Source organism: Urocitellus parryii, chromosome 7 (assembly GCF_045843805.1).
Source record: "Urocitellus parryii isolate mUroPar1 chromosome 7, mUroPar1.hap1, whole genome shotgun sequence".
Lineage (NCBI taxonomy): Eukaryota > Metazoa > Chordata > Mammalia > Rodentia > Sciuridae > Urocitellus > Urocitellus parryii.
The window spans coordinates 81,844,304-81,871,854 of NC_135537.1; the positions used below are offsets into that span (position 1 = coordinate 81,844,304).

Sequence of the window (27,551 nt, forward strand, 5' to 3'; positions counted from 1 at the left end):
TCAGTAGTTCTTCTAAGACAGGTTTTTGGCTGGTAAATTGTTGTAAGCTTTGCAGGTCTGAAAATGTCTTCATCTCATCATCACTTTTAAATGCTAATTGGACCTCACACTGAAACTCAGGGCAAAAACCATTTTCTCTCAAAATGTTGAAGATGTCGCCCCACTGCTTACTGACTTCCAAGGTAGCTGATGCCAGAGGGTCTGTAGCCAGGGTGAGCAGGGCTCCTTCATCCATCAGAGTTTCTTCTTCTCTTGATATTTTGACGGTCTTCTCTTTGTTACTGAGGCTCTGGAGGTTTTCTTCTTCCATTGTGTTTATTGATCCACCCTCCCTATGCTTTCTCTTCTCTTTGTTAGGCAGTTGTATGTGGTGACTGCCATTTCTACATGTGTCGTCGTTCATATCTGAGGCTTCTGCCGTCTCTCCAATGGCTTGGTAACTTTGGGGCTCATTCTGGGATAATTCCTTCCCTTGATTGCTAGTGGACATCTTGGCTTTGTCCCATTTACAACTCAGCTTGTCTATTTCCTCATTTCTAAAAGATAAGTTTTCAGTACACTCAGCGAATTTAGAATTTCTTCTTCTTGTTCCCTCAACTCTGTTTTTTGTGAAGCTAAATCTCTTCTTTCCTGCCACTTTTCCCTGCTACCACAGTGCTCTTTATCTTTTGTTTCAGATATCTTACATTTTACTAGCATTTCCTTTAGGTCATTTTTCAGGGTTTCCCTCATCTCAAAAAACATCAGGTCCTGCATTTCCACGAAGACCTTAAATTTCTCCACAATAGTTGTTGATATATAATCTTTGTACTTGAAATCTAACATCCGAGGTATCTCCTCATCAGTACCTCTTAGCTGATTTCTTTTGACACAGTTGGTTTGTTCCTCTTCCTTTGCAAATCTAGACATTTCTGACTGTACAGTTGACAGGGGGTCTATATTGTCCAGATCGTATTGTTTTCACTTTTGAAGAGTAATTTTAGTTCTTGCACGCTGGTTAGACTCCAGAAATCTAAAATCCTTAAAAACTCTCATCCACTTGGGTGCCTCTGCCAGGAACAGACCAGTTTCACAGAGCATGATGTGGTCTACACGATGTGTGCAGCAGTCTCTACCTGGGAGGAGATTGCTACCTCAGTGCTGCTCGGTGAACAAAGGTAGGAGACTAAACACATATTCTGCTTATTACTATTAACAATTCTTGATTAAATTTTATTCCATTTTTTTGTGTGTTGGTTTAGTTCAGTAAACTTCTTTTAAATGATAGTTTACTATTCCCTGTGAGTAATTCATAACTTATTTTCTTATAGTAGATTTAGCCATGTTTTTTTTCTGTTGGTAAGCAGGAACCCCTTTTTCAACAGTCCCCAAACATTTGCATGTTTCATATTTTTCTTTTTTAATAACACAGAAGAAAGTTGGTAGGTTTTTAAAATGTATTGTGAAGGAGGAAATGCTTTGTGTAACACAACGTATTTTCCTCTACTGTATTACTCTCCATAGTGATGTACTCATCTTGGATACTGTGAACACTAAGATGATTTGGAAAGTTCTCAAAGTAATTTTCTGTGTACATTTTTTATTTGATTTATATGTTTCTGCACTAACAATGGGCTTAGATTTAATAACATACTCCCCTGCTGCTGTTCCTTTATTGCTGTAATTTTCTATGTTTGCAAAATATACTCAGCCCAGTAGAGTAAGTAAACATGATTATTATTTTTATTTCAGCCATGACTTCTCATCATCCTCGAGAAATTTTACCAGAGAGGGGAATAAAAGAGAGAGAGGGAAGATATGGAAAGTATGACCTTGACCATTTACAACTAAGAAAACAATGGGAAAATATAGGTGAGAGTAAAGTTCAAAAATTGTATTATAATGGACAAAACCAATTAGTAGTCCCTATTTATTATGATAAAAATTTTATGGTCAAATGACACCAGAAGCAATTAATATCTGAAAAAATTCAATTTATTTCACTTACTTCTGAGGAGCTGTGTGTCTGTAAGAATATATCCACAGCCATTTTTGAAGTGAAAGGAAATATGGAAAATTTGAAATCTGGTCCATGCATCAGTTTTTAACTTGCCCAATTATAAATGTAGCACTGAGTTAAACTTCCATTCAAACATTTGCACAGAGAAGATATTTTTAAAAGGGATAATATGAGAGTTTTTTTTTATAAAATATCTATTTTTCTGCACAGAAAACAAAAATTTCTCCTTGTGCCCAAATAGACAATATTAAGAATTGTAGAAAGTTTTCTACTTCCCCAGTATTGCTCAATGACAATTCTGATACAGATTTCTGGAAAGTGCACTATATGGATAATGCTATAAGTAACACCATTAGCCATGTCTATACCCTGAAAAATTACCAGTATATTGACATTGGTGATAAAAATTATGAATATAGACAAACCCCTAGTCACTATCTAAGGGAAATTTACCAAGATGAAAAATGTGGGAAAGTCTAGCCTTACTGCTCAATAACTGTTACTCATCCAAATATTCATAATCAAGACAAAATTTGCAAGTGTAAGGTATGTGAAAGGGCTCTTAATCACAGTGCAGAGTTTGCTCAATACAAGAGAATTTATAGAGAAAGAGAGCCTTATACATTTAAAGAATATATCAAAGCATCGGCTTGCTCAATATCTTCTAAACACAGTAGATACTATGACAGTAATAAACCCTATAAATTTAAAGAATGCAAAAGAACTTTTAGTGAAAGATTACAAGTTGTTAAGCATCAGAGGATTTATACTGAAGAAAAGACCTGTAAATGTAAAAAGTGTGGCAAAGCCTTAAAAATTTTTTCAACTCTTACTCAACACCAAAAAATTTATTCTGCAGAGAAGACCTGTGAACGTCTAGTGCGTTCGGGTCCCTGGGTAAGGGTCACGAAATAACCGGGACACAGGGGATGCAGAGTCAAGGCAGCAATTGCAACTGCATGCTGAGGTTTATTTGCATGTTTCTTTTATATTTTTCTTATAACAAAGTAAGCAATTCTTTAGTAACACTTTACCCACATAGCCCAAATATCATGCCTCATCAGGTACACAGAGCTAAATTCAAGTTGTTCCTGTTCTTTTTGATAAGTACCCTCCCAAAGCTCTTTGTAGACATTATCTAATCCCCGAATGTACTGTTCCCAGGTCCAGTATGCAGGAAGCTTCTTCCTCTAGGCCAAACCATGCAGAAGCTTGTGTCTTGTGATAAGGGGAAGAGGACTTTTCCTCCTCCTAGCGAGGCATGCCTTCAGCTGACCTAAATCACAGCCACAGCTTCTTGCAAAGTGTCAGGCTGAGGGAGCTAAACTCTGCACACTTAAACCCCAACAAAGACCTACCAATGTGAAGAATGCAACACACTCAAGAAATTTACTCAACATCACAGCGTTCATACAGAAGATATGACATGCAAATACAAAGAATGTGACAAAACTTCTAATAAAAGCTCCAGTCTTATTTGTCACCAGTGGAAACACCCTGGAGAGATGCCCCACATATGTAAAAATTTTGCAAAGGTTTCAGTCAAAAACCAAGCCTTAAAAATCACCAGAGAATTCATACTGGAGAGAAGCCCTACAAATGTAAAGTGTGTGGCAAAAGTTTTAATACAAACTCACAGCTTGATTGCCACAACAGGATATGTAATGGAGAGAAGCCCTACAAATGTAAAGTGTGTGGCAAAAGTTTTAATAGAAACACACATCTTGATCGCCACAGCAGGATTCATACTGGAGAAAAACGCTACGAATGTAAAGTGTGTGGCAAATGTTTTAATACAAACTGGAATCTTGATTGCCACAACAGGATTCATACTGGAGAGAATCCCTACAAGTGTAAATTGTGTGACAAGAGTTTTAATCAACCATCATCACTTACTAAGCAACAGTGAATCCACACTGGAGAGAAGCCCTACAAATGTAAAGAGTGTGGCAAAGCTTTTATTAGCATTTCACAGCGTAATTGTCACAAAAGTATTCATACTAGAGAGAAGCCCTACAAATGTAAAGTGTGTGGCAAGAGTTTTAATAGAAACTCAAACCTTGATTGCCACAACAGGATTCATACTAGAGAGAAGCCCTACAAATGGAAAGTGTGTGGCAAAGCTTTTAATAGCTTCTCACAACTTAATTGTCACAAAAGTATTGATACTGGAGAGAAGCCCTACAAATGTGAAGAATGTGACAAAGATTTTAATCAAAAATCAACACTTACATGACACCAGAGAATCCATACTAGAGAGAAGTCCTATAAATGTGAAGAATGGCAAAGCTTTTAAAATTGAAGATCACATCTTATTAAACATTATAGATTTTATACTGGGGAGAAGTTTTATAAGTGAAAACATTGCATCAGTGTCTTTAAGGATGAATCAACCCTTATTTCACAGTAGTTCAACACTATTTCATACCAGGGATATGATAACACAGAAATTATACAAGTGTAAAATAGGTGAAAGAGTCTCCAACAGTTGTTCACACCGTACCCAGCACCTCATAATTCATACAAGAAAGAGGACATGTGGAAAAATTTTTGCAAAGCTTTTGTCCATTGATCAACCATTTTTATTTTTTTTATTATTTTTTTTGTGATCATTGTGTGTTCCTTGCTTTATTTCAAATTATAGCATAAATATTTTCTATTTTGTTAAGCACTTTGTAAACATACATTTAATCCATGCATGATTCTAAGTATAGAAGGTTTACTTAACCGTTTCCATCTTGCTGCACGTTAATATTTTGTGCATAAAGCTTTTCCTGTTTGCTGGGCAAGTCTGTAATACATGGGGACAGATAAGACCTCACAGGTGTTAGCTGAAGCTGCAGCTAACAGTGTAATTTCTTCTTAAAATTCTTCAGACCTTTCAAATTAAAATTAAATTGTTGTAATTTCTTCTTGAAATTCTTCAGACCTTTCAAATTATTGAATCAGGCCCAATAAACTTATTTAGGATGATTTTCTTTACAGAAAGCTGATTAATAACATTAGTTACATCTATAAAATACCTTCATGGCAACACTTAGGAGTGTTTGATTGAATAACTGGGTACTATATAACCTAGTTAACACATGAAACTGACCGTTACAAGAATATACAATTATTCTGATAAGTTGTTTACCTTATTCAAAGGACCATTTTTTACCCTATCACTCTGGAGTTTCCTCCTTTAATCTTTTTTTTTTTTATTGGTCGTTCATAACATTACATAGTTCTTAATACATCATATTACACGGTTTGATTCAAGTGGATTATGAACTCCCGCTTTTACCCCGTATACAAATTGCTGTATCACATCAGTTACCCTTCCATTGATTGACATATTGCCTTTCTAGTGTCTGATGTATTCTGCTGTCTGTCCTATTGTCTACTATCCCCCCTCCCCTCCCCTCCCCTCCCCTCCCCTTTTCTCTCTCTACCCCTTCTACTGTAAATCATTTCTTCCATTTGTATTCTCTTGTCTTACCCCTCCTTTCCTCTTACATGACATTTTGTATAACCCTGAGGATCGCCTTCCATTTCCATGCAATTTCCCTTCTCACTCCCTTTCCCTCCCGCCTCTCATCCCTGTTTAATGTAAATCTTCTTCTCAAGCTCTTCGTCCCTACCCTGTCCTTGTTTACTCCCCTTATATCAAAGGAGTCATTTGGTATTTGTTTTTTAAAGATTGACTAGCTTCACTTAGCATAATCTGCTCTAATGCCATCCATTTCCCTCCAAATTCTATGATTTTGTCATTTTTTAATGCAGAGTAATACTCCATAGTATATAAATGCCACATTTTTTTTATCCATTCATCTATTGAAGGGCATCTAGGCTGGTTCCACAGTCTTGCTATCGTGAATTGAGCTGCTATGAACATCGATGTAGCAGTGTCCCTGTAGCATGCTCTTGTTAGGGCTTTAGGGAATAGACCGAGAAGGGGAATAGCTGGGTCAAATGGTGGTTCCATTCCCAGCTTTCCGAGAAATCTCCATACTGCTTTCCAAATTGGCTGCACCAATTTGCAGTCCCACCAGCAATGAACAAGAGTGCCCTTTTCCCCGCATCCTCTCCAGCACTTATTGTTGTTTGACTTCCTAATGGCTGCCAGTCTTACTGGAGTGAGATGGTATCTTAGGGTAGTTTTGATTTGCATTTCTCTGACTGCTAGCGATGGTGAGCATTTTTTCATGTACTTGTTGATTGATTGTATGTCCTCCTCTGAGAAGTGTCTGTTCAGGTCCTTGGCCCATTTATTGATTGGGTTATTTGTTATCTTATTGTCTAATTTTTTGAGTTCTTTGTATATTCTGGTTATCAGGGCTCTATCTGAAGTGTGTGGAGTAAAGATTTGTTCCCAGGATGTAGGCTCCCTGTTTATCTCTCTTATTGTTTCTTTTGCTGAGAAAAAACTTTTTAGTTTGAGTAAGTCCCATTTGTTGATTCTATTTGTTAACTCTAGCGCTATGGGTGTCCTATTGAGGAATTTGGAGCCCGATCCCACAGCGTGTAGATCATAACCAACTTTTTCTTCTATCAGATGCCGTGTCTCTGATTTAATATCAAGCTCCTTGATCCATTTTGAGTTAACTTTTGTGCACGGCGAGAGATAGGGATTCAGATTCATTTTGGTGCAAATGGATTTCCAGTTTTCCCAGCACCATTTGTTGAAGATGCTATCCTTCCTCCATTGCATGCTTTTAGCCCCTTTATCAAATATAAGATAGTTGTAGTTTTGTGGATTGGTTACTGTGTCCTCTATTCTGTACCATTGGTCCACCCGCCTGTTTTGGTACCAGTACCATGCTGTTTTTGTTACTATTGCTCTGTAGTATAGTTTGAAGTCTGGTATCGCTATACCGCCTGATTCACACTTCCTGCTTAGTATTGTTTTTGCTATTCTGGGTCTTTTATTATTCCATATGAATTTCATGATTCTTTTATCTATTTCTACAAGATATGCTGTTGGGATTTTGATTGGCATTGCATTGAACTTATAGAGAACTTTTGGTAATATCGCCATTTTGATGATGTTAGTTCTGCCTATCCATGAGCAGGGTATGTTTTTCCATCTTCTAAGGTCTTCTTCTATGTCTTTCTTTAGGGTTCTGTAATTTTCATTGTATAAATCTTTCACCTCTTTTGTTAGGTTGATTCCCAAGTATTTTATTTTTTGGGGGGATATTGTGAATGGAGTAGTTGTCCTCATTTCCGTTTCAGAGGATTTGTCGCTCATATACAGGAACGCCTTTGATTTATGCGTGTTGATCTTATATCCTGCCACTTTGCTGAATTCATTTATTAGCTCTAATAGCTTCTTTGTAGACCCTTTTGGGTCTGCTAGGTATAGAATCATATCATCTGCAAATAGTGATAATTTAAGTTCTTCTTTTCCTATTTTTATGCCTTTAATTTCTTTTGACTGTCTAATTGCTCTGGCCAGTGTTTCGAGGACTATGTTGAACAGAAGTGGTGAGAGAGGGCATCCCTGTCTTGTACCAGATCTTAGAGGGAATGCCTTCAATTTTTCTCCATTCAGAATGATGCTGGCCTGTGGCTTATCATAGATTGCTTTTACAATGTTGAGGTATGATCCTGTTATCCCTAATTTTTCTAGCGTTTTGAACATAAAGGGATGCTGTACTTTGTCGAATGCTTTTTCTGCATCTATTGAGATGATCATATGGTTCTTATTTTTAAGTCTATTGATGTGGTGAATAACATTTATTGATTTCCGTATATTAAACCAGCCTTGCATCCCAGGGATGAATCCTACTTGATCATGATGTATAATTTTTTTGATATGTATTTGAATCCGATTCGCCAGAATTTTATTGAGGATTTTTGCGTCAAGGTTCATTAGAGATATTGGTCTGTAGTTTTCCTTCTTTGAAGTGTCTTTGTCTGGTTTCGGAATCAGGGTGATGTTGGCCTCGTAGAATGAATTTGGAAGTTCTCCCTCTTTTTCTATTTCCTGAAATAGCTTGAAAAGTATTGGTGTTAGTTCCTCTTTAAAGGTTTTGTAAAACTCTGCTGTATACCCATCTGGTCCTGGGCTTTTCTTAGTTGGTAGTCTTTTGATGGTTTCTTCTATTTCCTCTATTGTTATTGGTCTGTTTAGGTTGTCTATATCCTCCTGGCTCAATCTGGGCAGATCATAGGACTCAAGGAATTTATCTATGCCTTCACTATCTTCTATTTTATTGGAGTATAAGGAATCAAAATATTTTCTGATTATCTTCTGTATTTCTGAAGTGTCTGTTGTGATATTGCCTTTTTCATCCCGTATGCTAGTAATTTGTGTTCTCTCTCTTCTTCTCTTCGTTAGCATGGCTAAGGGTCTGTCAATTTTATTTATTTTTTCAAAGAACCAGCTTTTAGTTTTGTCAATTTTTTCAATTGTTTCTTTTGTTTCAATTTCATTAATTTCAGCTCTGATTTTAATTATTTCTTGCCTTCTACTTCTTTTGCTGTTGTTTTGCTCTTCTTTTTCTAGGATTTTGAGATGAAGTATGAGATCATTTATTTGTTGGTTTTTTCTTTTTTTGAGGAATGAACTCCAAGCAATGAATTTTCCTCTTAGAACTGCTTTCAATGTGTCCCATAGATTCCTATATGTTGTGTCTGTGTTTTCATTTAACTCTAGGAATTTTTTAATTTCCTCCTTGATGTCTTCTAAAACCCATTGATCACTCAGCAACCTATTGTTCATTCTCCAGGTGATGCTTGATTTTTCCTTTCTTCTTTTATCATTGATTTTCAGTTTCATTCCATTATGATCAGATAAGATGCATGGTATTATCTCTACCCCTTTGTATTGTCTAAGAGTTGCCCTGTGACATAGTATATGGTCTATTTTTGAGAAGGTTCCATGTGCTGCTGAGAAAAAAGTGTAGCTACTTGATGATGGGTGGTATAGTCTATATATGTCAATTAAGTCTAGGTTGTTAATTGTGTTATTGAGTTCTATAGTTTCCTTATTTAACTTTTGTTTGGAAGATCTGTCCAGTGGTGAGAGAGGTGTGTTGAAGTCTCCCATGATTATTGTATGGTGGTCTATTAGACTCTTGAACTTGAGAAGAGTTTGCTTGATGAACACAGCTGCACCATTATTTGGGGCATATATATTTATGATTGTTATGTCTTGTTGGTGTATGGTTCCCTTGAGCTGTATGAAGTGTCCTTCTATATCCCTTTTGATTAGCTTTGGCTTGAAATCTATTTTATTAGATATGAGTATGGACACTCCTGCTTGTTTCCGTGGTCCATATGAGTGATATTATTTTTCCCAACCTTTCACCTTCAGTCTATGTATATCTTTTCCTATCAAATGCGTCTCCTGTAGACAGCATATTGTTGGGTCTTGTTTTTTGATCCATTCTAGTAGCCTGTGTCTCTTAATTGGTGAGTTTAAGCCATTAACATTTAGGGTTATTATTGAGATATGGTTTGTTCTTCTATCCATATTTGTTTATTGATGTTACTAAACCTGATTTGTTATCCTCTTTGACTACTTTCCCCCCTTTACTGTCCTACCTCCCATTGTTGGTTTTCAATGTTATTTTCCATTTCCTCTTCCTGTAATGTTTTGCCAAGGATTTTTTGAAGAGATGGTTTTCTAGCTGCGAATTCTTTTAACTTTTGTTTATCGTGGAAGGTTTTAATTTCATCTTCTAACCTGAATCTTAATTTCGCCGGATACACGATTCTTGGTTGGAGCCCATTGTCTTTCAGTGTTTGAAATATGTTATTCCAGGCTCTTCTAGCTTTCAGAGTCTGTGTTGAGAGATCAGCTGTTATCCTGATTGGTTTACCCCTAAATGTAATCTGCTTTCTTTCTCTTGCAGCTTTTAAAATTCTCTCCTTATTCTGTATGTTGGACATCTTCATTATAATGTGTCTAGGTGTGGATCTCTTATGATTTTGCACATTCGGCGTCCTGTAGGCTTCTAGGATTTGGGATTCTGTCTCAATCTTCAATTCTGGGAAGTTTTCTCGTATTATTTCACTGAATAGACTGTTTATTCCTTTGGAATGGAGCTCTGTGCCTTCCTGTATCCCAATGACTCTTAAATTTGGTCTTTTGATATTGTCCCATAATTCTTGGATGTTCTGCTCATGGTTTCTTAGCAGACTTGCTGAGCTGTCTATGTTCTTTTCCAGTTGAAATACTTTGTCTTCATTGTCTGATGTTCTCTCTTCTAAGTGATCTACTCTGCTGATAGTATTCTCAATTGAGTTTTTAAGTTGGTTTATTGTTTCCTGCATTTCTAGAATTTCTATTTGTTTGTTTTTTATTACCTCTATCTCCCTGTGAAATTGATCTTTTACTTCCTGGATTTGTTTGTCAATGTGATCTTTCATTGTCTGATTTTGCTGTCTCATGTCTTCCTTGAGACTCCAGATCATCTGAAGCATATATATCCTGAACTCTTTATCTGATATTCCATCTGTTGCAGCTATTACCTCTTCTAAAGTTGAGTTGACCTGCATTGCTTGTGGTCCTTTCTTTCCTTGTCTTTTCATACTGCCCGCGTTTCTTTCTGCTTGGTGCAACTGTTGTGTTTTGAAATTTACCCCCTATTTATTTATGTTGCTCTTGTATACTTGAAAAGTCTCCCTTGCAGGTGCGGGTGGCGGCTGTGCCCCTACTCCAATTGGGGTGACGTGTCTACCACGCTGGCTGCTCTCTGGGCCTGTTCCGGGAGTGGAAGGCGGCTCTGCTCTGTCCCTATTCCAATTGGGGTGTCCTGACTTCCATGCTGGCAGGTCGCTGGGCCTGTTCCGGGCGTGAGCGGTGGGCTTGGCTGGCGGGATTCCACCTAATGGCAGTCCCTAACCTCCCTGCTTGCTAATTAATGGCTTCTCTGAGGCGCCACGCCTTCTGTAGCTGCGGGGCAGGCCGCGCGAATCAGTTGGCCTGGATCTCCGGGGACCTGCTGCTGGCTGTTTTGATGTTGCAAGCTGTTGGAGAGTGGTGGTGTATCCTTCAGCTTTCCCGGATGGTGGCCGCTGACTGCCTGGATGGAGTGTCCGCTGTTTTGATGTTGCACTCTGAAGGAGAGTGGCAGTGTATCCTTCAGCTTTCCCGGATGGTGGCCGCTGACTGCCTCGGTGGAGTGTCCGCTGTTTTGATGTTGCACTCTGAAGGAGAGTGGCGGTGTATCCTTCAGCTTTCCCGGATGGTGGCCGCTGACTGCCTCGGTGGAGTGTCCGCTCGATCAACCATTTTTAAACACTGGAGGATTTATTGCATATAGAAACACAAAGAAGATGTCTAAGACTGTATTCAAATTTCAGACATTTTTAAAAATCTGACCTCATACCTGTAGCAAATGTGGAGTAGCATCTGTTCAAAGTATATACTTAGATAACAGCAAAATATTTACAAAAACACCTTGACAAATATAAAGATTGTAGTAAGTTCCTTATCTATAGCCCATCCCTTGTAGTATTTAGGACCTACGAGGGAAGAAATCATTTAAATGTAGAAAATGGGTAATTGCTTTTGACATTTGGTGAAAATTTTTGTAACATCTTGAGCTGATATTGTAGAAATAAGGAAATACAAGTATAGAATAGTGCATCCATCAAAGGTTATAATTTTACTATAAATCAACAATTAATAATGAGTCTCATTTTTCACAACTGGAGAAAACATAATTCTCATAGTTGATTGTTGCAGAAGTCCCTTAGGATTTATATAAAATTTTAAATTTTTATTTTTTTTATTTTTGTACTTAGGGGCACTTAATCAGTAAACCGCATCCCCAGATTTTTTTTTTCATTTTTATTTACAGATAGGGTTTGCTAAGTTGTTTAGTTCCTCACTAAGTTATGGAGCCTGGTTTTTAACTTGCAAAGCTTCTCATGTCTCTAGGGTCAGAGGCATGGACCACAATGCCCATTTTACAGAGCATTTTTACTTTTTTTTTTTATTGTTGGTCGTTCAAAACATTACATAGTTCTTAATACATCATATTTCACAATTTGATTCAAGTGGGTTATGAACTCCCAATTATACCCCGTATACAGATTGCTGAATCACATCAGTTACCCTTCCATTGATTGACAAATTGCCTTTCTAGTGTCTGATGTATTCTGCTGTCTGTCCTATTCTCTACTATCCCCCCTCCCCTCCCCTCCCCTCCCCTCCCCTTTTCTCTCTCTACCCCTTCTACTGTAAATCATTTCTTCAATTTGTATTATCTTGTCTTACCCCTCCTTTAAAAATTCTCTCCTTATTCTGTATGTTGGACATCTTCATTATAATGTGTCTAGGTGTGGATCTCTTATGATTTTGCACATTCGGCGTCCTGTAGGCTTCTAGGATTTGGGATTCTGTCTCATTCTTCAAGTCTGGGAAGTTTTCTTGTATTATTTCACTGAATAGATTGCTTAATCCTTTGGTTTGGAGCTCTGTGCCTTCCTGTATCCCAATGACTCTTAAGTTTGGTCTTTTGATATTATCCCATAGCTCTTGAATGTTCTGCTCATGGTTTCTTAGTAGACTTGCTGAGCTATCTATGTTCTTTTCAAGTTGAAATACTCTGTCTTCATTGTCTGATGTTCTATCTTCTAAGTGATCCACTCTGCTGGTAGTATTCTCATTTGAGTTTTTAAGTTGGTTTATTGTTTCCTGCATTTCTAGTATTTCTATTTGTTTGTTTTTTATTACCTCTATCTCCCTGTGAAATTGATCTTTTACTTCCTGGATTTGTTTGTCAATGTGATCTTTCATTGTCTGATTTTGCTGTCTCATGTCTTCCTTGAGACTCCAGATCATCTGAAGCATGTATGTCCTGAGCTCTCTATCTGACATTCCATCTGTTGCAGCTATTACCTCTTCTAAAGTTGAGTTGACCTGCATTGCCTGTGGTCCTTTCTTTCCTTGTCGTTTCATACTGCTGGCGTTTCTTTCTGCTTGGTGAAATTGTTGTGTCTTTGATATTTTCCCCCTCTATTTATTTATATTGCTCTTGTATAGTTGAAAAATCACCCTTGCAGGGCAGGTAGTGGCTGTGATCCTCCTCCAATTAGTGTGATCCGTCTACCATGCTGGCAGGCCCTAGGTCTGCTTTGCTGGTCGGTCAAAGGTCCACCTACCCAGCAGGCGCCAGGGGCATCTGTGTCACTCCATAGGTTGCTGGGCCTAACCTCCCGATGGGTTGCAGGTTGGCCTTGCTTGCAGGCACTGGGGGAGGGGCCGGTTCCGCCCCTCAGCAGGCTTTGGGCCCACTCTGCTGGTGTTCACAGTCCCCCTCCTACCTGCAGACACTGGGGGAGGGGACGGGCCTAGCCCTCAGCCGTCCGCCGGACCTGTCCTTGTGGGTCCGGTCTGCGTTCCCCACCGGCGCGTGTAGCTGCTGTCACTTGGCTGGTTGCTGGTCCTGACCCGCCGGCCCGTGGCTTGCAGGTTCCCCTCGCTTGCAGGCACTCCTCTTTTTTTGTAATTATGGAAAGATTAAGGCAGTTATAGGAAGGACCTAGGAATACTAAAAATAATGCCCAGATATCCGTAGTTTGAATTACGACTTTAACATTTCACCTTATAAATATGCAGTACTTCCTAAGGGATCTACTACTCTGGAGAGTTATACAAGCTCCCGATCAGGGAGATGAGAAAGACCCAAGAGACTAGGAGGCAACTTGAATATTCAGGTAAAAGGAAGGTTGCTGAAGGGGGAAATAGTCTCAATGTTTCCTGAGGAAGCCACATGGTCTACAGGCCCATCCTGACTCTTAGACTGAAGAAACCATGCAGTTCCTTATGAATTCCATGATGTTCATCACTGAGGAGACTAGACTGACCTCAAGTGTTGAAAAAAGATCCCAACATAGGAGCACCTCTTTAGTCTTGGATATACAGTAGAAAAGTGTAACCAGAAACATGTAAAATGATGACTGTTTTAAAGAAAAAGACATACTATAGGACCATTTATGCCCCCTATATTTTTATTTCATTATATATTTTGATTTTGTAGACCTTTTTTGTTCTACTTAATAACTTATAATATAATGTTTGTTATCCTCATTGGATTATATGTTAAATAACATGTGTCATGGTTTCCCAGAGCCCTCTGCAATCCAGTAGTTATAAGATACTATAAACTAACCCTGTCCCTCTTCAGATCTTACAGCTTCAGGAGCCCATGACACCACAGAGAGAGAAACAGAATTTTGATGGAAATTAACCTCTAGACTCTAATCTACAAGTCCTGTTTAAAAAGTAAAAATACAATATTCTCTTCATATGTTAGCCATTTGGGTCAACAAATGCCACTCACAAACATTTCATTTAACTTTATTTGGGAAAATAAATATTGAAATATAATGATAAATACTAGAAGAATAATATTCATACCATTCTTTATTTTAAAGGGTAAATCTCTAGAATTCATGCTTATCTCCACATTATTTTATGCAGAAAAGTAGCTTCATTTTACATATGAGAGTTTTAACTATTTATAAGGCCCAGAGGGAAGATTTAGTACTAGAGGCCTAAGGAAAATGCTAAAGATCTTCCCTTTCCATGTGCCTGAATGAGTCTTTATATCCTTGATGAAACAGCTAAAGAATGCTGATTTCTTAATGCATTTGGCTCCGTGGCTCACTTTTGGCACCCCAATTTATTTACTCATCTCAAGTCTCACTCCCTCCCCTGGGATCTGACCTGTTCTTGGGAGAATGTAGTGTTCTTCAGGGGATCACTAGGTAATGCAAGCTGTTAGAATGAAGCTTTCTTTGTTTAACTTGTATTTATTGAGCCACACTTTAAATACAAGTTAGAACAAGACTTCAGACTCTCACCTGTGGAGAAGATGCTCTGCCCAGGACTTCCCAGTCAGGACCCTGAAAAGTTGTTTGGGACTTCCCAGTACATAGGTTCAGTGTTGGGGTTTTTCTAGTCTGGCAACACAGTTGCCTGTGTCTGTTACTTTTGCTTTCTCTCTTGCTTTCATAGTATTAATCAAAGAATCACTGTCTAGTGTGAAGAGAGTGTCTTCCTTATCTATTGGATCTGACCTGCCAAGTTGAGCAGCTGCCCACATGCTTGTATGTGTTATCAGTAATTAGCATATCTTTCAACTGCATGATTTTATTACATGGGGGAAGGAATTGAGAATTCTTTCTTTGAGTGCACACAGCACTATTAATAGTATTCATAACACTGCTATGTAATGATTACTCTCTGCTCAACTTGTAAGTATTGTTGTGCTGCTTTGTAAAATAAATAGAAAAGAGTTGCAAACCAAAAATTTTGTAATAATAGATAATTGCACAGACTGACTTGGGAACTCTATTTACCATTGTCCTTTTTTTATGGGCTCAAGGTGCTCTTTTATACTTTTATTTAACCTTAATGACATTAGCATTTATTGAAGAGTTTTTAACTCACAAACCTTCTCTGTATACAAATTTTTCCTTATCATTTTTAACATTTCTTACTCTTTTTAGGTATACATGACAGTAGAGTGAATTTTGACATATTATACACATATTATACATACAAGGAGTTAAACTTATCTTAGTTAGCACTCCATTCTTGAGGTGTACATAGTGTGGACCTTCACTAGTGGTGTATTTATATATGAACATAAAAAAGTTGTGTCTGATTCATTCTACTGTCATTTCTATTCCTATTTCCATTTTCTTACCTTCACTCCAACTTTGTCTAATCCACAGGATTTCTATTCTCTCCCCCTCCCTCTTTGAGTGGTTTAGCATCCATATATATTATATGTTATATGTAATGTCTGTTTCACTCTATTATCCTTCCTATCCCCATATTCCTTCCCCTCCCTGCATTCCTCTCTAATTAATCTAAAGTAACTATTCTTCCCTACCCCTCATTGTGAATTAGCATCCACTTATCAGAGAGAACATTTGGCATTTGTGTGTGTGTGTGTGTGTGTGTGTGTGTGTTGGCTTATTTCACTTAGCATAATGGAGTTCTCCAACTCAATCTATTTACCACCAAATGCCATAGTTTCATTCATCTTTAAAGCTAAGTAATATTTCATTGGTGGGGGGATATATATAATCATATTTTATTTATCCATTCATCTGTTGAAGGACACCTAGGTTGGTTCTATGGTTTAGCTGTTGTGAATTGTGGTGCTGTAAACATTGATGCGGCTCTGTCCCTGTAATATGCTGTTTTTAAGTCCTTTGGGTATAGTCTGAGGAGAGGAATAGCTGGGTCAAATGGTGGTTCAATTCTGGTTTTGCAAGAAGTCTCAATACTGCTTTCCATGGTGGTTGCACAAATTTGCAGTCGGTCCCATGAGCAATGTGTGAGTGTTCCTTTTCCCCCACATCCTCACCAATATTTATTGTTGTCTGTATTATTGATGATTTCCATTCTGCCTGAAGTGAGATAAAATCTTAAAGTAATTTTGATTTACATCTTCCTAATTGCTAGATGGATGGAACGTTTTTTCATACATTGTTAATGGATTATATTTCTTCTGTGAAGTGTCTGTTCAGTTACTTAGCCCATTTGTTAATTGGGTTTTTGCTGTTGTTGTTGTGTTAAGTTTTGAGTTCTTTATATACCCTAGAGATTAATGCTTTATCTGAGATACGTGTGGTAAAGATTTGTATAAAATCTGTAGATTCTCTCTTCACATTATTGTTTCTTTTGCTGAGAAGCAGCTTTTTAGGTTGAATCTATTCCACTTATTGATTCTTGATTTTTAATTCTTGTGCTGTAAGGGTCTTGTTATGGAAGTCAGATTCTGGACCACCATTCACCTCAGATTTTTAAATGGCATCCCAAGTTCATGAATGTTTCACTTTCATTGTTTCTCTTACTATCTTGCCTTATAGATCTACATGTTCTAAAGAGTCATGAAATGATCTAGCTTCACATGCATGATTTTCTGATGACTGTTATTTTTCAATATGTAGCTGCAGATTATTTAAAATATATATATATATCTACTATTTCAGACTTTAACTAAAGCACATTCGTGCCTTGTGTAGGAAATATTCCATTAATAGATCAACATCTAATCTATAAAATATATAAATACATATAAAAGCCTGGGTTCAAATGCATGCACATCGACTCCAGAGCTTGGCCCATAACACTTATTCTATGCTAGTTCTACACTTTAGAACCTCCATGAAAGCTGTTATAAATCCAAAGTCTGAGACTCACTCCCCAGACATTCTTCTTTTTGGGGGGGAGACGACGAAGAAGATTGAACACAGGGACACTCAACCCCTAGCCACATCCCTAGCCCTATTTTATGTAGTGAAAGGATCTCACTGAGCTGCTTAGTAAATCTCTTTCACTGAGACTGGCTCTGAACTCATGATACTCCTTCCTCAGTCTTCCAAGCTGCTGAGATTACAGGCAGGTGCCACCATGCTCACCTCAACAGAGAACTTTCTGTAACTGTTTGGAACCCAATTGTTCAGTGTATTGTGGCCAAATCCTCACAACTAGAGATAAAATTATTTTTCTCTTTATTAAAAATCAGAGCAATTTAGACAAAGAGATTGGATTCAACAGCACCTAGTTACACAGCAAGTCCACATTACAATAAAGGTGTGTGTCTGGAATTCTCCACCTCTCCAAAGAGCTCTTCTTAGCTCCACAAAGTTGGCAGTACTGGCCAACCCTCTGCTATGGCTCATTCCCGAAGCCTCCCAGGAGGTGAGTGCATATGAGGGACAGTATTCCAGGTGGCACCTTGGTAATCAATGCACCATGCCATGTCAGGGAGTAAGGCAGAGCCCAAGTCTCCAAAGGCACAAAACTTTCATGTGGCTAGTCCAGGATGGGTGCTGAATGTGGGGATACTTTTCCTCTGCCCTTGATGTGTCTTGCCTAACTTTGTGTATGCTGAAATACTTGTTCAATGACTTTCACTCTTTTTCTATTTTAAGTTTCCCCCTCATGTGGGTTTGGAGGTCTCCTTCGTTGGCAATTATTATGACTTTCTTCTTCAGTTTTCCAACCTCCCTCAGCCTATCCATGTGGAATTTCTGTCTGTGGATATTAGTTTTTATTTTAAATATTTCCATTTGGTCCAAGTTGCCAATTACCTCTAGAAAACAAGTGTTTCATTATCATGCCTGTATTAATCCTTCACATGTTGATAATGGCAGTGATCAAGAACTATTCTGATTTCTACAACTGGAACATAAGTGGGTCTGCTTGAAATGACTGTCCTTTATTTTGACTCCAGATAACAGGGCTACATCTTCATATAGGGCTTTAGTGCTTTTATATATATTCATATACAGAACCCAAGAGACTGAGCCTACTTTTGCATTGTTTCTCTCAGAGAAGGTGGAGTTGATCATGTAGGTTCCTTAGAGTGGACTCCAGCTCAGACGCTGCCTCGGCTCTGACTAGATTCCATCTGCCTGTGATTTCTACAACATGTGACTACAGATCTTCCAATACTTTTCTATTTTCCATTTTATATTAGATTAATTTTAATATTTCACTCAGAGCTTGAGCCACAGAACTGTCACTTTGGAAAGTATGAGATACTGAACCATCACTACCTCTGAAAAGGGGTGCTCCATGTGCAAACTAGGGAAGAGGGGACCATCACACATTGTAGTCAGAGAACTTTCAGGGCAACTATGGGGGTGCCAGGAGTATGTCACACCAAAGTAGAGGCATTATGAATTGTGGGACAGGTTTGGACTAATTTGATTTTAGAATCAGAATTGAAGAAATTTAAGTTTCCTCCTCAACACGATGAGAAAATGACCTCAATCCAGATCATTTTCCAGATGTGTCCAGGAAACTTTAAGAGTTTGGAGCCCAGCTCTCTCAGATTCCTGTTATCCATCAGAAAAGACAGTAAAATTGAGAGACAGATGATATGTCCCACTGGGGAAGCTACAGTTCTGTGCTCTCCAGTGGGACCTTCTTGCCTTTCTATAGACATTAAAATTAGAAATCTGCAGAGACAGGATTTAAACACATCCTTTCCATAAAACCTAGGAGTTTTTGTGCTCTGCTCAGCTTATTCAGATGACTAAGTACCTCTGTGTCCTCAGATGCAGAGTTAATGTGGATTTTAAAAAGGGCATGGGAGGAGAAGATTTGGTCTACTAGTGAGGTTTCCCAGTAGATTCAGAGGATACATTCACTCCAAGAGTCCTAAAGAGCCCATAGAACTGTGTTCTGTAAGGTGATATGAGGATATTGTCTTCTAAAGATGTTTGCTTCTTTGAGATTCTACTGAAATGAGTCAATTATTTTTTAGGGAATGTCAGTTTTACTTTTTTCTTTTTTAAATTTAATAACTTCATGGGACACAACTTACATATGGTATGTCATGTAGAGATTTTAAACACTATTAATTTGTATACTTATTACTAGGGAATTAATAAGTTTTAATATTGACAATCTTGCTTTTGTCATCTTCATAACTCATAGAACAATTATTGTTTGAGTAATTGTACATTTTGAAATCTTTGGAAGGAAATGAGATTCTATGTTCAAAACCTCATTTTATAGAATGGAATCACACATGAGTAAGAACTTTCTTTCAGTTGGTAAATGTCAATAAGGGACCATGATCAAAAGGAAGTACATTAAATATTTTTAAAAATCAAATTAATGTGCTGGTAATTTCCAATTCATGGTTCCAAATTATAGGCTTGTGAACATAATTCACAAGAATTTGGAAGAATATTTTTATGTATTAGTGCATTTTGTTTTAATCACACACAAAAAATCCTTTTGCAATATCTAACAATGGAAGTGTATAAACTCAATTTTGCTTAGAGGAACATTCAGGACAGTTGAAACCCATCCTGCTCTGGTCACTTTCAGATTTTTTACCAAAATTCCATTTTTCATGTCATTAGCATGCACAGATAAATGTGACCCGAAGACAAAAAGACCAAGATAAAGCAGGACTTGACTCTTCCATCACAACATCAGTAAGGGAATCAGACCCTCCTGCAGGACCTTGTGGGTTTCCCAGTAATGAGAGCTTGGGGTCTGCAGAGAAGTGCATGGGCTCTCTCATCCCACGAGGAGGTCCAGAGAACAGGGTAGAGGAGAGTGTGGCTGTGGAATCTCTAATAAGACCTCCAGAGACCAAGCAGGATGCAGATCTGATTTTATTGTGCAGGTACCATGTATATGTACTCAGGCAGTACCTAAGGAAAATATAGACAGCCACCAATGCAATGGCTGTTAACTGTCCTTGCAGTGAACAATCAAGGAGTGGGACTGCAATACGTGGCCTCATTCCCAGAGCTGTGCTGATGGGTAAGCAGTTTGCCATTCAGACACCCTTATCATATGCCCTGTATGCAGCACTCCATGCTCTTGTCCCCACAGAGAAGCACCTCTGGGGCTTCTTCCTTCTTGACTTTAAAGAACAATTTTTCTTCTAGTGGCTTTTCTCAGGAGAAATTTAAAATAATGGCAGTATAAGTATCATAGACATTGGGGCTGGGGATGTGGCTCAAGAAGTAATGTCCTCGCCTGGCATGTGCGGGGTGCTGGGTATGATCCTCAGCACCACATAAAAATAAAGATGTTGTGTCCACCAAAAATGGAAAAATAAATATTAAAAATTCTCTCTCTCTTCTCTCTCTCTGTCTAAAAAACATCATAGACATAAGTGTGAACCCTGAGCTGTATTTTAAAACCCTGACAATTAAAGAAAAAAAAAAAAACAACCATAATTCTCACCTCTACATCTCGCAAAAAACTGCCATTCATTCAAATGTTGCTCAGGGTTTGCTCATCATGTTACTGGAGTGTGTGTTTTGCAGCAGAGGTGCTGGGTGATGGTGTCACCCTCTCTGAGGTCTCAGTCATTTATTCCTAATGCTCTTCATAGATTCCCAACACACAAAGAGTCACAAGTTAGAGGTTTCTGCTGAGGCGGACATCAGTTCCAAGCCCACTTGCTTGGAGCAAGACCAGTCTCAATTCTCCATCTCCCTTTTGTCTGTTTTTATGTTAGTGAATTGCAAGGGGACATGGGAAGGGTTGGCAGTAGTGGTGAAGCTGAGCTGTGTGATGAGGACAATTGCAATCTGTAAGTCTACACATGAGTTGCTAAGGGGTGAGGAAATAGGATCTGTCACCCCTATGAGCAGGATGATGCTCACCCTGCATATGGGAGAAGAGGTGTTTCTTCCCCTAACTTTCATCCTGGAATGTGCCCACCCAGAAGGTCCAAAGAACCCAAACTTGAAGTGAGGTGTTGTCCTCCTGTAATTCTCTCTACTTCTGTCCTGACCACCAGCTCGTGTCCACTGCCTGAGCAGTCCTCACTAGATTGTTGGAATTCAGATGATAGTGCATGTATCATACAGCCACCCCAAGACTATAGTGACAGCAGGGTGGCACCATATCTAACATGACTCCTTCCTGGCTCCAGATATTAAAGGGAGTCTTAACCATGAGTATCCCCCAGTCTTTACTATCAGCTCTAACAATTTTTTTTTGAAAATTTCTGTTTCATGTGTGATTTGTTTTTCTCATCTCCTCCCTTGTCCTTTCCTTCCTTTTACCATATGTGAATTGTTCAAATGGAACCTATTTCAGAAATCTGTTAGATAACCTGTTATTTATATATCCTTCCACACAGAATGCCCACTCTGGGGGGCAGATTGATTTCTCCAGTGCATAAAGGACATTCGTGCCTAGTACAATAGGGAACTGAACCAAGCTGGAAGCATCACTTCGTAGACCCTTGTTTGAGGGCTGTCTGTTTCTCAGATTATCTCCCTGATGTTAGAGAGCTTGTCTCATGATCTCCTGGACTACGTTGTGCCAGGCATAATGTGCACAGCTGGGAAGAATTATTCAGAAAAAGAATAAAACACATAAAAAATGTAGGATTTCAGTCATCTCTATGAATCCTTCCCAGGATGCTTCTTAACAACAATGGTACCTCAGCATTGACATTACTATAGATATTTCTTTACAACACTACCATGATATATGTACACAGTTTTAATCATATCACTAAATGATGCACATCAAGTATATATGATTGTGGTTTAAAATTGGAGATAGCAGAATGATCAGACTATGGTTTCTCCTGGCACTACATGTATGAAGTTAGTTTTCCTTAGGATTGCATGAAATTGTGTCCCTTTCTTTGAATCACTCTATCAAGAAAGTGTCTAAATTTTTCCTAATACTGATATAGAAATTTACTATCAGTAAACAATTTTCCAACAGTTTCAAGGCAATGAACAACCAATTCATGAGTTCTTGACTATTACTGCAAATTCATGGCACCTGCACACTCCTGTTGGTATGACTGCTGATTCCTCAGGCAACCTAGATGCCCTTCAATGGATGAATGGATAAAAAATGTGGCATTTATACACAATGGAATATTATTCAGCACTAAAAATAACAAAATCATGGCATTTGCATGGAAATGGATGGCATTAGAGCAGATTATGCTAAGTGAAGCTAGCCTATCCCTTAAAAACTAATGCTGAATGTCTTCTTTGATATAAGGAGGGTAACTCAAAACAGATCAGGGAGGAAGAGCATGAGAAAAAGATTACCATTAAACAGGGATGAGAGATGGAGGGTAAAGGGTGAGAGAAGAGGAATTGCATGGAAATGGAAGGAGACCTGCATTGGTATACAAAATTACATATAAGAGGAGGTGATAGTAAAGGGGGAAAAAGACAAGAGAGAGAGATGAATTACAGTAGATGGGGTAGAGAGAGAAGAAGGGAAGGGAGGGGAGGGGAATGTGGATAGTAAGGGATAGGAAAGGCTGCAAATTATGACACTAGTATGGCAGTATGTAAACGTAGATGTGTAACCCATGTGATTCTACAATCTGTACACGTGGTAAAAATGGGAGTTCATAACCCACCTGAATCAAATGGATGAAATATCATATGTCAAGAGCATTGTAATGTTTTGAACAATAATAAAAAATAATAAAATAAAATACACTTCAGCCTGAGTGAGGATCAAGGACAAATCCTTTCAACCACTCACCAAGACATTGAATTGCAGTTTTGTTCTTTTGCTCAGCTGCAGGGAGAGCAGGAATATATGTAAATTTAATAATGATACCTACTGGGATATACTTGGATGAAATACAAGAGACATTACATCCATGGTAGGAAAGGTACAGGAAATCTGGGTGGCAGAAGAAAGTTATTATGAAAGCAATAGAAATTCCCTCAAGCTCAGCAGGTAGTAGCTGTGATGACAAATCCAATCCCAGCCTAATTCTTTCTAGGTTAGCACAGACCCTTACTTCATGCATGGGGAATACTGCTCATCAGCAATTTAAGAAATATTTACCCAAATTTAATATCCCAAACAATGTGTTTTGCTTGCAATGCACACTTTTAAGAAAAATCACAATTTTTTACTTCAATATTGAGTTATTTAATTTCTTTTTCATTTTTTATGATATTTAGAGTCAGCTGGGTAATAGTTTCATATGCATAAGCTATTTGATTTTTGATGTATAAAATCCCATTAAATAATGTCAAACAATATTTAGTAGAAGTCAGAAAATACATTTTTTTCATTTTTCTAAAAATAAGTTGTGAAACACTTCAGTTTGCACCATTAAATATATTACTCAAGATCATTTAAGAGGCTAACTAATAAGTATAAAGTCTCACTTATCTCTGTTTTTCCTTCCACATTCAGCATGTTCTATCTAAAACCAAAGCCAATACCAATGGCAAATAAATTTTTCCCATTTTCTTCTGGAATTTTTTATGATTCCAGCTTACATCACAATGAGGTATAATTGCGTGCTTGTGTACTATCTCAAAATATTGGCAGGTAGCAATACTGCAGAAGATATGCAGAAAAGGAAACACTTGGACATCCTTGGCAGGAATATAAATTTGAACAAACATTTTAAAAATCTATAAGGGGGTTTTTCAACAAATGAAAACTAGAGATGCAATACAATGCAGACATTTTGTTGAATTTTCAGAATTATTCAGAAAAAGAATAAAACACATAAAAAATGTACATGTGTATACAGAAGTGAGCTTATTATATTTACTTACATAGTCTTGTGAGGAATAGGCACCACATTTTTGCCTGCAGGATGGCAACACTGGAAAACTGGTAACAGCTAAGTCCAAGAAGCTGGAAGCTTCACCATGTGAGGAAGCAAATGAAGTAGCTGAGGTCCAGGACAGAGGACTTAAAAGACCCTGGTAGATGAAAAAATAAATAATCTAATCAATAATAAACCAAGGACCTGAACAGACACTTCTAAGAGGATATGCAATCAATCAACAAATATATGAAAAAATGTTCATCATCTCTAGCAATCAGAGAAACACAAATCAAAACAATGCTAAGATATCATCTCACTCCAGTCAGAATGGCAGCTATTTATTATAAAGAAAAATAAGTGTTGGCAAGGATGTGGGGGGGGGAAAGGTACACTTATACACTGCTGGTGAGACTGCAAATTGGTGTAGCCAATATGGAAAGTAGTATAGAGATTCCTTGAACAACTGGGAATGGAACCACCATTTGACCCAGCTTTTTCTCTCCTTGGGCACCCAAAGGACTTAAAAACAGCATACTACAGGGACACAGCCACATCAATGTTTATAGAGGCTGCAAAATTCACAACAGCTAAACTGTGGAGCCAACCTAGAAGCCCTTCAGTTGATGAATGCATGGAAAAACATGTGGCATATATACACAATGGAATTTTACTCAGTAATAAAAGAGAATAAAATCATGGCATTTGCAGGTAAATAGATGGCATTGGAGAAGATAATGCTAAGTGAAGTTAGCCAATCCCAAAAAAACAAATGCCAATCGTTTTCTCTGATATGAGAAGGCTGACTCACAGTGGGTTAGGGAGGGAGAGCATACAAGGAATAGATAAACTCTAGATAAGGCAGAGGAGTGGGAGGGCAAGGGAGGGGGCAGGGGGTTAGAAAGGATGGTGGAATGTGATGAAGATTATTATCCAAAGTACATGTATGAAGACTTGAATTGCGTGTCAACATACATTATATACAGAGATATTAAAATTGTATGCATGTGTATTAAGTATTGTAATGCAATAAAAGCAAAACAATAGAATTACCCTAGGTTAGGTAGAGGGAAGGGGAAAAAAAAGCAAAGGCAGGGGATGTGGGGATAAGAAAGAGAATGAAACAGACATTATTACTTTAATATGTAAGTGGCTGTATGATCAATGTGATTCTACAATATGTATACTCAGAAAAATGAGAAATTTTATCCCATCTATGTATGATATATTAAAGTATATAAGTGAATTCTACCTCATGGATAACTAATTAAAACAAAAAATAAAAGACCCTGGTAGAGCCAATGGTATAAGTGCACAAAGGCTGGAGAATCACCCAATCAAGAAGCTTGGAGCATAAGCCAGTGACCACTTCTCTTGCTTTTTTTTTTTCAGATCAAATCTACTGAATGCCAATATACATGTTCATTACAGTTACTCCCCATTCTTTCTGACTCAGCCTTCTGGAAGCACACTCACAGACACCTGCAGAGATGTTCCACACCAATTTCCTAGGTATCACAATCCACTCAAATTGACAGCTGACATTAACCATTTCAACAATTGAAGGAAATGAAATCTATCTTTAGGAATGTCTACACTCCTAAGTTAACCACAACACTATCCACAACCTAAATTTCCATCAAAGCATAACTCAGTAAGAAGAACTCATAGTGTATTACAGATAATAGATAAAGAGAGATTTATCATTGTGTTTACACACAAACATATAAACATACATATATAGCCTTTTCAGTTTTTTTACAATTATTTTGAGACAAGGTCTTTTAAGGTGCAGAGGGTCTCACCAAGATGCTGAGACTGGCTCCAAGATAGTGATTCTCCTCCCTCAGCCTCTGCAGTCCCTAGCATGACAAAACAAACGTGCCTCCACACCTCACTTATTATCCAACTTTCAAAAGAAGAATGATGTATGTGGCACTGGTGCAAAATTTAAAGGCCAGCCTCAGGTGTTTGGTAACATTCTAAAAAAGAATATAATAGGGGATGTATCTCAGTGGTAAGGAAACCTTGGATCCTAACACTAGAAACAAAAGAATATTCTCCAGTAACATGGAGAAGCTGGAGAACTTCAGGCTAAGTGAGATGATGCATACTCTATGTGCAGAGTCTGGAAGAAAAAAATGATGAATACATAGGGAGAGCCTGGTGGTTATCAGAGAGCATCATCAATAATATCACATCATATACTGAAAATTCCAAAAGACTGTAGGATTCTGTTCTTAGTGCAGAATTAAGTAATTGCATGATATGATGGGTTTTATCATCACATAGCAATTGCACATACTAATGTGACTCAGTGTGATATTTATAGATGCATATACATGTATTTATAATATTCAAATACCCTCTTCTGCCCTTGGTGCCCCCGCTGACTCCTTGGCCATACTAATCACGATTCTACATTCACATGATTTTATTTAACATATTTAAGATGTGATACTTTTGTGTGTGTGTGTTGCTTCACTTAGCATGACATCATCCAATTCCATCTATTTTTCTGACCATTAAAGGAGTTTGTATTGATGGCTGAGTAATATGCCAATGTGAATATATAACATACTTTTTAGTGGATATGTTAAATTGCTTATCTACACCACTGAATTTTTTCTGTGTATTGTTAAATGTACTGCTATTCAACTTGAACTTATATAAAAAAAGAAAGAACCACAAAAGAATGAAGACGCTAGGTGTGGGGGCACATCCCTACAATTCCAATGGCTTGGGAGGCTGAGGCAGGAAATTCATGAGTTCAAACTCAGCCTCAGCAAATTATTAGGGACCTATAAAAGTCAGTGAGACCCCATTTCTAAATTAAGTAATTTTAAAAAGGACTGGGGAAGTGGCTCTTTAGTTGAGTGACACCGGGACCAATCCCTAGTTTAAAAAGAAAAAAAAAAAAGAATAAACAAACTAGAAAACTATGTCCTGACCTGATTTTATCAATTGAAAAGAAACCATAAAAATCATGCTTCTACTTAAAGTTTGTTAATATAAATATTATATGCTATTCTCTTTGAATTTTTTCACAAAGTAAAATAATTTGAGAGCATTCAGTAGATTACATAACATGGAAAAACTGCTGTTGTGCAAACAGTGAAATAAAACATTAGTGTGTGTGATGGTGCATGACTGTTATTCCAGTATCTCTGATGGTGAGTTCAAAGCCAGCCTCAACAACTTAGCAAAGCACTAAGCAACTCAGTGACATCCTGTTTGTAACTAAAATGTAAAAAGATATGGGATGTTTCAGAGGGGTCGAGTGCCCCTGGGCTCAGTCCCCAGAACCAAAAACAAAGATGAAAAAGAAATAAAGCATTAGGCTGCTGAAAATTGTATTTTAAGTGTTTCAAATATTGGTCCAATACTCCCAAGTTCACTTCATCCATCAATTTATAATTGAAATCTCTAGTTATTTGTTTGTGAGAGAAAAGAGACAAATATAGTGATGGTCCTGAACTCTGCCATTTATTTGCTAGTTTCTGCCATAAGCTAGGCAAGGAGTTCTGCCCATTGTGATCCTCAGA

General features: G+C 37.8%; 2 protein-coding genes across 2 annotated transcripts in view; one reads left to right on the top strand and one right to left on the bottom strand.

Annotated features, from left to right (window-relative positions):
* LOC144256259 (uncharacterized) overlaps window positions 1-27,551 on the bottom strand; it is a 461,518-nt gene that overhangs the window by 223,029 nt on the left and 210,938 nt on the right. The window lies entirely within an intron of this gene.
* LOC144255794 (uncharacterized) overlaps window positions 1,079-27,551 on the top strand; it is a 73,534-nt gene continuing 47,061 nt past the window's right edge. Inside the window, exon 1 of the mRNA XM_077800722.1 lies at window positions 1,079-1,157. Coding sequence (XP_077656848.1) covers window positions 1,079-1,157 — 79 coding nt within the window. The remainder of the gene's footprint in view (window positions 1,158-27,551) is intronic.